The sequence below is a fragment of the Ammospiza nelsoni genome, chromosome 8 (genome assembly GCF_027579445.1).
Source record: "Ammospiza nelsoni isolate bAmmNel1 chromosome 8, bAmmNel1.pri, whole genome shotgun sequence".
NCBI classification, from domain to species: domain Eukaryota; kingdom Metazoa; phylum Chordata; class Aves; order Passeriformes; family Passerellidae; genus Ammospiza; species Ammospiza nelsoni.
In genome coordinates, this window is record NC_080640.1 from 18,437,213 (window position 1) to 18,452,696 (window position 15,484).

Consider the following 15,484-nt stretch of genomic DNA (forward strand, 5'->3'; position numbering starts at 1 on the left):
CTTATTCTACGCATGACTTCCTGAGTTCAAATAAGTGACTTTATAGAGCAAACTGAGAAAGGGAGGGAAGAGCATAAAAAGCTCTGTGGATTTTGATGTTCGTACAAAATAAACTCAGATGACACATGATACTAAGCATCAACAATTTACATTGAAATCAGTACTGGTATGAAAATCAGGCCAGTGTTTGATTGATAAGAAACTTGAAGAGAATGGTCTGTAAAATGAAATGCCTGGTGATCTTGTGAGAAGACCCTTGGGTCAAAGCAAAAGGATCTCTGGAGTGGTCCTTAGGGTATGACATCTTATTTCACAATAATCTCTCACCCAATGTCAGTCCTCAGATATGTGTGCACTCTGTGCTCGCACACAGCAAACCCAGAGTAAGATTTTTATCATGCAGATGTGACTGGTGGCTGTCACAGCACTGCTGCCAACCCCTGTGGCAGCTCATGCCACACACCACCAGTCCAGGCAGGCAGACCCTGCTATTGCACTCTTCCCCTGTGTGTGCAAGTGCAATAAACCACACACTGTTATAGCACAATCTGCAGTCATTTCTGATACTTTGGTTTACTTTCTGTCAAGCCAGGTAACCCAGTCAGAGAAATTTACCAATACTTTTAACCCAGTCAAAGCATTTCATGAAGTTCAGTAAAATTGTTAAATATCCCACTTTGGTTTTCATCCCAGCAGTGTTACTTTCTGGCTGTGGTTCTGTTTGGGGTTCAGGACACTGTGCCATAGAGGACTCAGCTTCTTGTGCAATCTGAAAAGTCTATGAAGAACTCATTTGAGTTCTGGCATCAGAATATTCCAATGTTCCATGTTGAATTTTTGGTACTTGCCTGTCTTCCATTGCTGGCTGCACTGCACCATTGTCCTTTGGAATAATGTGTCAAATTATTAATCCTTCACACATCAGTGGCTCTTATTGCACCATACACTTGTTTTCTCTTGATAAAAACTATTTGAGGACTAAATCTGAAGTATTTTATACTAGGAAGAGTATTACATCATTTTACAGAAGCAGGCACAGAGAAGTGACACAGACAACATTACTTTATTTGTTTTTATAAGATTCCCTGTAGTGTGCTATTTATATCACAGAATAAGTTGTTCTCTTGCTCTGAAAACATTACTGTCTTCTTATAATGTGTCACAGGAGGCAAGATTATGAAAAACTTTTTTTTAAAAAAAGGCAGTGTAAGGTCTTAAAATTCTAGGAATTTATAATTTGCCCAACTCCTGCTTATTTTTCCATCATTGCTTTTGTGACTGAGTAGCAGAACTTTAAAGAGTATATTCAAAACTATCACTGTATACAATGAACACAAAACTGCTCAATGCTTCTTACACATTAACAGTATCTGTTTTTTACAGATGGATAAGAGGTATGTAAGCTATTTCTGTTGTGTTGCCTTGTGCTGGAACCAAAGAAACCTAGCCTCCCTTGGCTGCATAAAGCCTCAAAGTGACAAATAAAATGTCTCTTTCAATTATGCAGGCATAATTTCACCCAGCCTTGTGACTTTGCCTTCAGAGGGAAGAGGGAACAGTTGCTACAAAAGTTCTTAATAAACTAACAGGGTATTATCTTGTACTGCATTTACGCACAGCAGCATAAGCCTTGGTGTATGCACAGAATGAAGAATTTGTACAGGCGCCTGTCCTGTCACATGCTCAGTCTTTTGGTACCTAGATATATTTATTTTTCTGTTGTTTCTTTAAAGTTTATTTAGTTACTTAGGAAATTTTAGAGGTTGAAAAACATGTATCTCAGGATAGTAAGCAGATGGATAGACTGCAGCTGGCTGGGAGTTCTGAGGATCTGAATTTTTGCAGTTAGATGTATGGGTGCAGTTTGGTGCCTTTTAGTGTTTAAATCCTGTAGTTTATCCAGTCCAAAGTCAGTTAGCAATAAACAGCAGTTGACTCCAAACTTGACACTTTGCTTAATCGCAAGAGGAAGATAACATCCGTTTGTGTTTGTCTGTGTTATTGTAAAGTTGGATCCGCTTGCTTTATGTATCTACTTGTGTTCATGGAAACAAATGGCCACATGAATTACAGTTAAACAGCATCAGATCTTGCTCATATTTCTACCCTTTGCAGGAAGAACTCTTATCTGGTGCACAATGCCAGTGCACAGCTCTAGTGGCAGGTCTCTGCTGTACTATAAGCACTTTACCAAAAGTTTTCACTTAGAACTAGTGACAAAGACAGGCTCGTGGAAGTGCAAATGCTAAGGTAATTGTGTTTCCATTTAAGACACTGGTTGCTTGAAAAGTTATATACTTAAGACCATGTATCAGGTAATTTTCTGTGTTTGTGTTTAGCAGAGTATTGTTACAATAGCTTTACAGACACTTTAGCTGGCTAAATGCTGGAATTCTAACAAGTAGGAAAAACAGGCAGAATTACTCGATTACTTAAATTGATTCTAAATGCAAAACAATGACCAAGCTGAAACAGTATTTAAGTCCTGAAGTAATACAGCAGTTTTGCTATAACTCACACTGATTAGAAGGAGCTGCTGTATTTTGTGCTACTCAGCATCCCATGGTGGTTTTGGCTACAGCAGCAAATTTCAAGATGCAGCTAATATAAGAGTCCTCTTGCTCTGTGTTTTTTAAGTAGACTCAACGTCCAGTCTAGAAACCACATTGCATGCAAACTCATCAAGAGAAACAACTTCTCAGCATAGGATAGCAAGTAATAAAGAAAATAAAAGAAAGCTGGAATCCATTTGAAAAAAGTAAAAATCTCTTGCCACATAGTTGAGTAAGATACAAAAGGTAATCACACACCAAGTCTCTTACTAAGATATACAGGTTCTGGCCAGAATTACAGGGGTAACTGCATTAAAAAAGGTTCTGCCGTAAGATTCTGCACACAAGAATTCAAGGCCAAACTTCAAGTTTTACCACTGAAATCTGTGCACCCAGCTCATGGCAAGGGCTAACTTTTATTTCTGCCAACTGGAGATAGGATAGCTTTTGCTGCCTTATAACATAGGGGTTAGCTCTTGTCCTCAGATACTGTGCTCAGCATCCATATTCCTGTCAGTTCACAGCATGGGAAGATGACTTTTCCTCACCTGTCTTTATACCAATTTGTCTGATCAGAGATCTGCCAGCTAAGGAATTTCTAGCTGCTTGCATAACTTTACACTGGGTATCTTCAGCTCCATGTAAACCTATTGACTGCAACAAGTAATCACTGCTTATCAAAGCACATTTCACACTGGAAATTACCTCAGCTGACCACCCAGTCCAGTCTTCTGCTAAGGTTAGTTTGGCAAATCAGGACAGAATATTCTTCAATATTTCATTAGCATTGAACTGGTTGATCTCCTTTTTGCACTTGCTACCTGTTTTGGTTTTTTTAAATCTGTACCTCAGTATGGCCTTCTTGGGCATGCCTTGGTTTCTCAGGAGTCACTGAGCAATTTCTCTGGCTCCAGAGGCTAAAAGCAGTTTACAGTTTGTAGGTCTTATGAACAAAGGCGACAAATAACACAGTTGTGAAAAAAATATGACCTTCATTTTACTAGAGCAATTGACAGTACCACCTGCGTGGCTTGGCTTCAGTCTGACCTGGATTCCACGTGTGTATTTTCATTGACCTTCTCTTTATTTGCTGGAATTTCAGCTTCACCTGTGCTGCTGATGCCAGTGAGTGGGACTGATATCTGACATCAGGTCTTATTTTTTAAGAAAACTCAAATTCTCCATGCATATGTTTATTTCTTTGGAAGTGTAGCCACTCTGGAAACACATGATTTCCACAAACAGGTTTTCATGCTCATTCTGGCCTTCTGAATTAGATACTTTGCAATTAAAGTACCAAGAAGATGCTGAAGCAGAACGTCATGTTGCTACCAAGTCCTAGAACAACTCCTGTAATCTGGCCATCTTGTACCACCATGGCATGAAGCTGTAGCATTGCAGAGCTTGGTGATTGACAGCAGCAGGAACTTGATTCATTTCCATGTAGATCTACACTGCTTTTCATATGCTTAAAAACAGTTCTCAGTATCATCTCAATGCATTTTGAGTTTAATCCATCAAATAGCATTTTCATTTGCTGCCATCCTTCATAAGTGACTGTCTTATTTACATACCAGGGTCACTGTTCCTTGTCCCTACTTGCAGAGGCAATGACTATTCTCAAGCCTATGGCAGAGAGTGAAGTTTCATAGAAACAGGCAGTGTTTTATGTGAAGATGTGAAAGATTACTGTCACTTAATGGGCTGTGAGAGGTGGTAAAAAAAATTGGTATTTACATATCTCTGTTCCACTGGTGTGTCAGCTGTGCATAAAAATCTTACTAATACTGGAAAACTGAGAGAGTCTTTTCCAACACAACTTTTGGCAGCCTGCAGTGATGAAATTGGAAATCTGGTTTTCTGCTGCAGCCATGGTAGAGATATGAGTTTTGCTGATGAACCCATATCAGCCTCTGTGCAGTCACAGCTTAGTCACTGATCTTAGAGCAGCTGCTTTAGAGCAGCCCAGTCTCCTCAGTGTCTGTACTACCTCAATGACATGAAAAGCTTGTGCACCACAGCAGCAACTGTGAACATTTACAACATTACTTTGCTTGTTCTTCCAAAAATCAGGTAGTGATTGCTTCCTGTTCACATCCCAGCTGTGGCATCACCTGTTGCTTTATATACCCACAGGTAATAGTTGGTGTGTGGTGTCAGTGCAACCTTCTGAAATGTTTTCTGCTCCCTAGATAGAATTGTGCCTGCAGTTCAACATCAGTGACCCCTTGGAAATTTCAGTCTGCATGGTGGATAAAGGCAAATGATCATATTCTTCCATTGAGGCATTTACTGAATTATGCTGGCAGCTTAGAATCAGTGACTTCACTTCTTTTTTGAAGTTGCTGTTTAGGAAACCATAGATAACGGGGTTGACACAGGTAGAAGCCATAGCTACCAGGTGGCACAATGAGAAGATCAAGTTGTGGTGGCAAGGTGAAATGATTTTGTAATTCCAGTCCACAATGGTGTTGAAAACGTGCAGGGGTAGCCAGCAAACAGCGAAAGCAGCAACCATGGATGCTAGCAAGATGTTTATCTTTCTCAGCTGGACCGCTCGGTTGCTGTACTCGCTCTTCTCAAACATGTCCTTCCTCTTCTGCAGGCGTAAGTAGATTCGCAGGTAGCAGAGGATGATGAAGAACAGAGGGATGCAGTATTGCAAGAGCAGTAAAGTGGTAGTGTAGATAAGTTTGTGCTGCTCAGAAGGCCACGAGTTGATACATATTGCCTTATCAGTGGAAAAATTCATGAAGTGTGAGAGCTGCTCATACAACTCGTTAGACAAGATGGATGTGGTCAAAAATGGAAGGGACATGAGGCATGCTAAAGTCCAAATCACTCCAATTCCTAGGTAGGCTTGGGAGGTATTTGGCCTCCAGCCAGTTGGGTTTATGATGAGCTGGTGTCTTTCCAGAGCAATAAGGACAAGGGAAAGGATTGACACTGTCACAGTTGTGCACTGAGTGAAAGAGGTCATTTTGCACATGACTTCTCCAAATATCCAGTAGTCCATCATGGTGTAAACAACAGTGAAAGGCAGACAGACAAGACACATAAACAAGTCTGAAATTATTAAGTTGGAAATTAGAATATTGGTGACATTTGCCTTTTCCTTCTGCCTGGCAATGACAGCAATCAGACAGATGTTTCCCACAATGCCCAGAACAGTCTCCAAGCTGTAGGAGGTGGCCAGAAAGACAGTAAGGTCAGTGATGTTCATGCACTGATTAGAAATGTTCATAGGAAAGCTTCGGCTTGAGCTCCAGTTCTTGCTGATCAGGAAATGAAAAATATCATTTACAGCCCTTGTCTTATTCATCTTGAATCCCAAAATATTTATGCAAAAGGGTGGTAGTCAAACACAGTCTGAGTCTTCTGGAGCCAGCCTAAAAATGTTATATCTGTTCTGTCTGGCTGTGGAAGGTCTGGGTATATCTGCAAAGGAAAGGAAAAGGAAAAATATGTTTAGTTATGCTGCAAGAAGTTAGTCAAAAGGGTAAGGAGGGAGACAGGGAAGCAAATGCCAGGGATTTTGTGTATTTTCTGCAGCTCCCTCTTACACAGTTTATTAGATCATAAAATGGAGCCCTTTGCTACACTGTGGTATGAAAGTCTGTACAACTCTATTGAATTATGACCATGTTTATTCATTGTGAAGTTGTACCATGGATTTAAGAACATCTTAACTTCATTATTTCACTCAGTGCAGTATCTTGAACATCACTAATGCAGTAGAGTGGCGATACAACAAAACCGGATCAAAACCCACCCAGAGTAAAATTGCATGTGATTCTGGTTCTGCAAGGTTCTGATCCAAAACTGGGCAGAGGACATTGTGAGGCTGCATTTACCTTCAGCTGTGCTAAACATCAATGTGCAGGGCATATTAGGTGCACAAAGCCAACATTAAAATATCTTCTGTGAAATGCATTTGTGATTGCAGCCAGAACTCACATTTGTGCAAGACAATCACCATGCAAACATTCAGGCTCATTCTCTGGAGGGATATCATGGGAAAATTTTAAAAAGTCTAAAATAATTCAAAATAATTTCAACATTTTCCAGCTTCTACACAGCTGTGATCGGTCATGGGAACTGCAAGCCAAATTACTTGCTTCCTCATTCTGGATGAACTCCAGTGCCCACAAAGCATTGATATCTCCCCGAATGTGACCATGACAGGGTTTATCAGAAATACAGTCCAGCTCCCTGATTTGGGCTTTAAGAGTGAGTGATTTTGATAGTGTCTTTTAATTATTTCTGGGAAGATTTTTATTGAGTCTCCCTCAGCATAATTTTACTTTTTTTTTTTATTTACAAATTTGTTGTAAAAGCATGTTCTATCTGCTAGAGAGTGTTCCTGTACAAAGATAGGTCTGCTTCAAACTCACTGCGGCAAGCCACGAGCTGGGACTTTCAGTGGGATTCAGGGAGCCGAACCCATGGTGTTAATTTGCGCTGCATACTTTTTGGAAATCTCAGTCACAGGACTGCCTCGACTCTCCCAGATGACTCCTGTGAGCCATAGCAAAGGCTACATTATAATCCTGACCCTCATGTCCAAATCCTCTGTGTCCAGGAACCAAAGAAAAAAAATCTGACTCTGCTGGGAGTTGTCATCAGGGCAGAGGCAGTTCCGTGCTGTTCAAGGGCTTGTAGTATGAAAAGTAAATAAATATTTGGGGAATGACACTATTTAACCACTGCATGACACTTTCCTCAATGACTAAATATCACTCAAACAAGTTTGTGGGGTGGCGAAAAATGTTTGAGATTCAGAAAAAAACAACTAATTATGGTATGAATACATAAGTAACATGGTATGGTGAGCTTATCACTTCAATGGAGTAGCATTTATTGTTGAACAACTGCATGCCTAAAGATAACCAGTACTGTACAAAAAGCCCCCACTATCCTATATCTTTTTCTTTGCCTTGTCTTTCCCATTATGAATTTTGTTTACTAGAGATGTTGACTCTCAGGAACTAAAGAAAGCAATAGGGTGAAGTAAATAAAAGGATGCTTGAATTAACTAGTACAGTAAATTCTTTTGTTACTTTGCTAGACCTGTTGATTTATCTAACTCTCTCTCTCTCTCTCTTTATCTTTCGGTCATCTATCTGTATCCATCTGAGGCAATCAAGATAGTCACACGAGCAAAATACAGCAGCTCTTTCTTTCTCATAGTCTTTCATTCCCTCAGTAGTTTGAATCTTAATTAAGAGGAGCAAAGAAAATTTTCCAAATTGAGGATATAGGCATAACTCCTTCTGCCCTCTCATTTTTGTGTTGTTGCCCAATCCATGTGGACAGATCAATACACTTTCTGGAACAAAAAGAGGCAGCAGTGGTGATGTATAGATGGGGAGGACATGGTGGTCTGTTTCAGTGAAAAAAATGGGTATAGAATGAAAAACCTTCAACCAGCCCCATCGTTTTTAATGATTGCTGGCCAGTGGGGATGCTGCAAGCAAAACAGAGCTAAGGGATGGGCAGCCTGCTATATTATTTTGTACCAGTCGGAAGAGATAAGTCCTGGCATTTGGACAGGACAAACAGACTTTGCTGTAAACAAAACACGTGAGCTTTTTACTAAGGTCCCAGCCTCATGTCCCTAGCTACAGTATCATCAACAACAAACACATGGTTCTCTTTTGTTGCTTGAAAAATATGAAAATATGTGCAGTTATTACAAACATCTGTGTCCACAGAGTAAGCCTTCTCAAGGGTCCCAGACACTTTTGGACATGCTGAAGCAATAGGGAGAACTAATAATGCTGAAGAAAGAAAGAGAAAGTGGTGGAGCCACCTGAAAAGCAGAAGTCAGATGCCATAGGTTTAGGGAGCACATTTCCAAGAGAAATAGCAAAGACTGACTGTGGCTTTGTGTTGGTCACTGATGGTAAGTGTGGTGGGGATGAAGAGCATCTCTGCAATGTGTGTTGTTGGGTTAGGAGCTCCCTCTCTTTTATCACCTTGCATTCTCTGGTATCCCACAGCAGATGAATGGCAGGCACTTCCTGGGCATTCAGTGTCATGATACTGCCCAGAAGTAAACGAGGAATTATCACCTTCCTATCACAGATAAGGAGACTGTGAGAGGGAGTTGGGACATGAATTGTCCAGTGTCTCAGGGGAACCTGTGATGCACCATGAGGTGCTTTAAACCACCTGCCAAACTGATGTCTTGGGAAAAGTCAATGCATAAATCACCTGTAGTCTGTAGTCCCCTTTGGCTCTTGTTCCAGCAACCATAATGTAAAAAGCAGTCCCAGGATAACAAAAATAACTATTGCAGTAACCTTGCACTTATGCATCCTAGTATGGTATCCTTGGGTGGCAGATCCTCAAGGGCAGGCACTCCCAAGTGATGTGCTTGGCTTTCAAGGTGTTTGGTTGCCATTCAGTTCATTCTAAACCAAGAGCCAGTAAAAAGCAATGTCTGTATATTCTGTTTAGACATTTGAATCAAAGCTGAGCTAATATACTGAATCACCAGTGCAGTGGGAACAGGGGTGTTAGTTATTCCCCTCATTGTATTGAAGGTTTGCTGATACCCCAGAAACCATGAGATTATGGTCTAAGAAAAAACAGCTTTTTTCCTCAGAAAATGAAGCAGTATTTACTTGGCTTGTAGGACTAAGAAGTATATCTGTTTGTTGAGGGAGAGAGATTTTGCTTGCTTTTTGCTCATTTGTCTTTAAAGAAGGAAAAGGAATCCTGTTCAGACTCTTAATGAATATTGGGAAAGAGTTCAGTAACAAAAACTAAGATATTCATTAGAGTTTCTTCTCTAGTTATTGCAGTATGAGACAGCTTCTCTAAAAAGCAAGTGTCACAAAAGTCTGCAGCAAATTAACCGGATACAGAAGGAAGAAGACAATGAGCTTTCAGAATTAATCTTAATGTAAGTTCAGTTCCCCACATACATCTTTTGTAGACATTTATCACTCTTCCACTTGTGCTGGAAGCAAGGAAGAAGAGCAGGCAGTTTGAAGGGTTTGTCTTGGTGAACAGCACAGCCTTCTGAAGTAACAAATGTCACTCAGCTCGTCTCAAAAAAAAGAAACCAAATTATCACTTGTCAGCTCAAAAGTCTTGCCCCAGGGCATTATTCTGTATTTCCCTGAAAAGTTTCTCAAAGGAAAGGGAATTCTGCAGAAATGAGTCAGGGAAGAAAATAAAACCCTCAGTGGGTTTCAAGGAGACTGCTAGACCATTATGGCTTCAAGTAGTTAATACATGACTGCTCCTTAGAGAGACCTCTGGACTCGAAGACATCCTATGAAAACCCCTATAAAAACTTTTTTCCTGGAGACAGGAAAAAGCAGGGGGCTGCTACAGAGGCTGGGCTCTATGTACCCACTGGAAAAGGGTGGGTCATTTTTGCAAAGCTGATCATGATCATTCACTGCCTGCAATCAAATAACAGTCTCCATAGCTGGGATGGACAGTGGAAGCCAATTTCCACATCAGACATTAATCAAAGAAAAAAACATGTTTGCAGTGTCTGGCTGCACTATCTGACACTTAGAAGCACTTGCTTATCTACCCCAGAGCCTAACTAATTGCTCAGACAACTGGCTTTCAGTCCATAAGACATTCTGAGAGAAGCAATTCCTAAAGACATGTGGTGATTGTATCACTTACTTAAAGAGTTACAGCAATTACTGGGAGTAAAGCTGCCTGTTGTCTGCTAAGAAAAAATAAAAAGGAGCAACGGAAAGGTTCAACACAATGTCAGAATTTAAATTACAGATATTGAGGTAGGGGGGACTGACTGACATTGGTATCCCCTTTTGGCTGCCAATGACATTATCTCAGTAAAGCACATTTGGCCTGTTTAGCCTTACATACTAAAGAAAAGTTAAAAATCACTTGGCTATTATTACAGCTCCCCAGGAAAGCAACACTTAACTAGAAGAGGAAACATCACTGAGTTTGCACAGACATCCCACAACAATGTTAAATCCATAAGGGATCTAGTACAGTGAAAGTTAATGATGGACTCTTTACCTCTTTTTAGCTTTGTATTGCAAAAATATTGGTACAAACTGTCTTAGGTCATTGAAAAAGCTATTTAGGATAAAAATATCTAGAACCTGCATAACTAGGGTGTATAAAAACCTGTGTATATTAACATATTACAAGTCTAGAACATAAAGGGTGGCATAAATACCAAGGAAAGTGAATTCTTTTTCCTCCTCTCACATCTGCATGTTTTCTGAGGGAAACCTTTTTGAGCTTATGAAATTCTGTTATGAGTTAATCTTCTCTGATCGTGTACAAAGCAAGGAAGTTTTACAAAAGCATTTACTCCAATTTTTTATTTTCTGGTTAAATTCATAACAACCTTACCAAAGACATGGAGCCAGCTCACAAAGGTAAAATGTGAACAGCAAATCAGCAGACTGGAGAATGGTAGTTAGCTCTTGATTTCTTAAGAGTAATGGCCTTTGTGACATGTTTGCTATCCAAGAGAAAAAAACACATTTTACAAAGATGATCTTTACCAAAGAAAGTGGTGAATCTATAAAACATTGCAATGGGCACCTTAGCAGACAGTCAGTCAGGGTATCTGAAGAGTGATGTGTTGTGTCCTGTCTGAAGCTGCCTTGGTTGCGTGAGGACCAAGAAATCTCAGGGACTAGGAGATAAGAAGTGTTTTGCAGCAACCAGAGGCACCCAGGAAGGTTCTTTGTGTCACACCACAGGGTGGTAGGGAGCACACTGAACTGCAAAGGCCCCCAAGAAGCTGCCATCTCCCTCTTGCACCCCAAAAGGTTGCAAAGTTTAACTCAGTAGATACAAGAGTTGGGCCTTTCATGACAAGTCAAACAGTCTTCATTAATCAAACATAGCCATCTGCTTTTTCAACAATAACAGGTGATAACTTTAATAAAGAGATGTGAGCTCTTGACAATCTCAAATAGATAATTTAGAAAATTCTTACCAGTTACTGATGGAGAGAATCTCTGCTGTTGGTGCACATTTCTGATCTGGAAGCAAGCAGAAATGTTGTAGGAGTGAAGTAAGACCTTTTGTGCCCTTGCAATCCAGGAGAGAAGCTCTGCTGGTTGTTTCTGTAGGTAACTTGGATGGCATCTCTCTCCCGCTCTCTATCCCGCCCTCTGTCCTTCCCTCCCTTCAACTTAGCCAATGAATTCTGCCCTATGATTATGGTCTGACTTTGAAGTTCTGGCTCCCTCTGCTGTTGTATAAATATACAAATTCTAGGGATACTTGGGAGGAATAACAACTTCAGGAAAGAGCTGTGAAGTATCTGAAGCACAGCACACCCCCGTGCTGCTCGAGTGTGATCTCAAGTGAAAACAAAGAGACAAAATACAGACATAGAGCCTAATTCTGTTCTCCTTGCTGAGGCAAGATTTCTGTATGGCTCCGAAGAGAATTTTGTGTCAGCTTAGGAAGCCAGTACCAGTTTTCTCAGATTTTCCATTCCATCACAGACAGATGTTGCAATTTTCTTTTGGAAGGTGCACACTAAAGTTCTTAGATTGTGACTGGGGAAGAGACACATTGTTACTCAGGAAAAGAGCTCGGAAATGAAAGAGCACTGAGAAAGGTGGAAATAAAGGTGGGAAAGGGGTTTGCAGAAGTGCCAGATTTCTGTGATTTTTTTTTTCCCCAGGTCTTTATCATCAAAAATCAAGGTAGAAATCAGAGTTGCAAATTTTTCATGCACTGGGAAAAAGCACAAACAGAGTATTTCCAACAGCTGTACCAGAATAACCTAATTTTGGTCTTTTATATAAAAATTGGTTTTAAGCTATGGTCGGCTACATAATTAGTCCAGTGGCTAATGCTGTTCTGGAGCCTTTCTTAAGTTGTGATAAGCAGTGGGAGCAAAAAGGTATGTTTATTTGCAGGCATGTACTATCTTAACAGAAACAAAATGTTTAAATATCAAAATAAGTGCAAGCTCATGTGAACTAAACGTGAAAACAGTTTTTCATTTATACTGTACAGTTTCTTTCATTTTTTTCTGGTAACAGCTGTTATAGATGTGATCTACAAGAGCTTAGCAGACAGCTTTCATCATTAGAGAAATAAGCAAAGCAGAAGTAGGGACATAGGATCTTTTGGCATTTCTCATGTCTTGTGGTGCAGAGAAACATAGAACTGGAATGTGTATAGTGAATGGTGTAAGCTGGACAGTTGTGCACAGTAAATGATTTTTAAATCAGGGGTTGCTTGAGCTGCTTCTTGTTTTGTGTTGCTTATTTTTTTCCAGCCTCCTTTGCAGAGGCTGTATTTACCAACGAGTTTGAACCAGCACCCATATCCCAACATTTCCCCTGCACCCAGGCACCCCTGAAGGAGACAGGCTTTCCAATCTGGCAATGGAAAAGGACATGCAGGCTGTGCTTGGCATGAGAAAGCACCAGCCCACACAAATCTTGAGCTTCTGGCCAGCTTTGCAGGAAGTAGAAGATTCTTCCTATCTTACTGGAGACAGAGAAGCTGAAATTATTTATTTGGCTGGCTTGTACCCTTCTGTTTTTTCCTTAATTTATTTATCATATGTTTATTTGTAGTGCTGTTCAAAGCATTAAAGAAAGAGGAGGAAAACCATTAGGAAACAGACAGGCCTTTTCCTGAGGGATATTTGGATTTGTGAAGCTGTTCTGTTCCCCTCAGCTGCAGTGTTCCTTTGCCAGCCTTGCCTCCACACCTTCCAAACATTTAAAGATATATTGGGCCACTTTTGTTCTCTCAATTCAAATGTTTGGGCAGAGCTTGCAAGCTAGCAAATAAACATCTGCTCTCTTCTTCAAATCAGTAGAGAACAGCTGTATCACAGCTTCTGAAACACTGCTCAGGGCTCTGCTGCCCAGGGATCAGGAAATGACAGCTACCAGTATCTTGCTATGTCATCTGGGACTTGACAGATTTTTATGATGAACTTCTCTAGCCAGGTCCTGGCCATTTTGGTGAGGTGAATGGGGCTGCATTAGAGCCCTGTTACACACGTATTTTTTCCACATGGTATCCAAACTGCAGGATGAAAATGCTCACTATTAGTAAGCTGATGTGGGAGCAGACTTGGGCTATTCCAACCCTGCAGACATTCATGGATCTGGGCTTACACTCAGTGCCTGCTGTTGCATGTAAGCCCAGAGGTGCAGTGGGGCTGGAACTGCTAAGCAGCAGCTGCCCAGACTGCAGCACAGAGGGGACAGTGCTGCAGCTACCCTGGAGTGAGCACAGCAGCGGCAAGACAAAGACGCCAATGCAAATTCCCTCAGGTGGTCTGGGTTCAGCACCTCACTAAAAGGCGTTCTGGTGCTTGAGCTGGCTGGTTTGTATCTGGCCATGGTTCACTTCCCAGTGGGAACTACTGACCAATAGTCTGTAGAGAGTCTCTGTGAGGATCCCAGCCCATTAAGTCTTGAGAAATGAAGAAGGATATTTGTATGGTGTGCATAATAATGGAAATTCCACATTGGGAAGCAGTGTGGAAGTACTGTAGTCCCAACTTTTGCTAGTAAAGTGCTGTCAATGGGCCAGTCCCATTTGTTGTTGATAGGGGATAGGGTAAAGAAACTGTAGCTGGCATGTCATGGGGCTGTCCCAGCTCCCAGAGAGCAATAAGAAGCCTTGTCCCCATTCCCCACCCACAGCCCATGCTCCTGTTATGAGAAGGCACAGGAGAACTGTGCTGCTTGCTCTGCAGCTGGTTACAAAACAGCTGGGCTCCACGGAGACAAAGCCTTTCAAGGGGGTACAGTGCATGAAGAAATAATCCTTCTGCTCTGGCCAAATAACTCCTTCCTGCAAGGGGTTATGGTGGCAGCAAGGCCTCTACCAACCAACACTGGCTGCAATTGAGCATTTCCCTGCAGTGACAGCATTGTCACAGCAGTGGGACTACAGCTGCACTCTGGATGCTTTGGGGGTCTCCTCCAGCATTCCTGTGTCAGATCTCCAGCCACATCAGCCTTCCTTGATGCAGCCCTGATACTCTGTCTCCTTCTTTCCTCTGAGCATGAAATTTCAGAGGCCAATTCTGCTACAGTACATTTAGCAAATCTAATTGTGTTCCAGCATCTGGAGTCCTGCTCTCTCTGGCACTGCTGAACAGTGAGCAAACAATATCCATAAAGAATAGTACTAGGCACTTAATGACAAAAGCATGTGGAGAAAATGTACCATGGAATAATACATAGTCCAGGTGTATGCTAAGTTTATCAGGGCTACATGGCATCCTTGTAGATATTTCACAGAAATTTGGTTTGGCTTCATTTTGTGAGTATCTCTACCTCTTTCTGAAGCAGAATTGCTATTTCCACCATTATCAGCCACCCTCAATTTGTTCATAACCTTCATTCCATGGGGGGAGCTATGAAACTGGTGTATCTGTACAGGAATTTTTCTGAACTGCTTAAATGATGTTCAGAAAAGTAGGCCTGTTACTCAGGGGTCCCTATAGATGAATCTAGCAGGCTCTTATAGATGAATCTAGCATTTAGGAAGAGGAAAGCATAACCACTTGTATATATCTGTATCTAAATCTACCTCCATAGATATAAATACACAAGTATATCTATATATTTATATATAACTGGATTAAATCCTCTGATTCATCCTCCTCAAGCAGAGAAGTGAGGGCCTCTCTGATGTCTGTTCCTCCCAGACTGGTCATAGCCAGCTGCAGGGATGTCCATGGCATTGGTACCAAGAAGGCACAGGGAGATATCATCCAAGGGAGTTGCTTCTTGTTCTAATTTGCTCTTGTTCCTGAGCCTCCAAAAATTGTAAAAGATAAAATGTATTTCTCATTTTATCTGCTTTCTGGAATCACTTTATTGACTGCCATAGATGGGATTTTTCTGATAATTAGTAAGCTGTTTTCCTTATTATATGCGGGTTTTCTACTTGTGTGTTCTCAGCACCACACTTTAATT

At 41.0% G+C, this 15,484-nt stretch overlaps 1 protein-coding gene across 2 annotated transcripts; it reads right to left on the minus strand.

Moving 5' to 3' along the window:
* Window positions 1-1,044: 1,044 nt before the first annotated feature.
* Window positions 1,045-11,647, minus strand: LOC132076350 (neuropeptide Y receptor type 4-2-like). 2 transcript variants are annotated; one of them, XM_059477391.1, is made up of 3 exons: window positions 11,509-11,626; window positions 10,914-11,025; window positions 1,045-5,990 (listed from the first exon to the last, which is right to left on the minus strand). In XM_059477391.1, exon 3 carries the CDS (start codon window positions 5,872-5,874, stop codon window positions 4,741-4,743), a length of 1,134 nt encoding a protein of 377 aa, XP_059333374.1. In that variant the 5' UTR covers window positions 5,875-5,990; window positions 10,914-11,025; window positions 11,509-11,626; the 3' UTR covers window positions 1,045-4,740. The 2 variants fall into 2 exon arrangements, with proteins under 2 accessions (XP_059333374.1, XP_059333373.1); XM_059477390.1 differs by lacking the exon at window positions 10,914-11,025 and having other exon boundaries at window positions 11,509-11,647.
* Window positions 11,648-15,484: the final 3,837 nt, after the last annotated feature.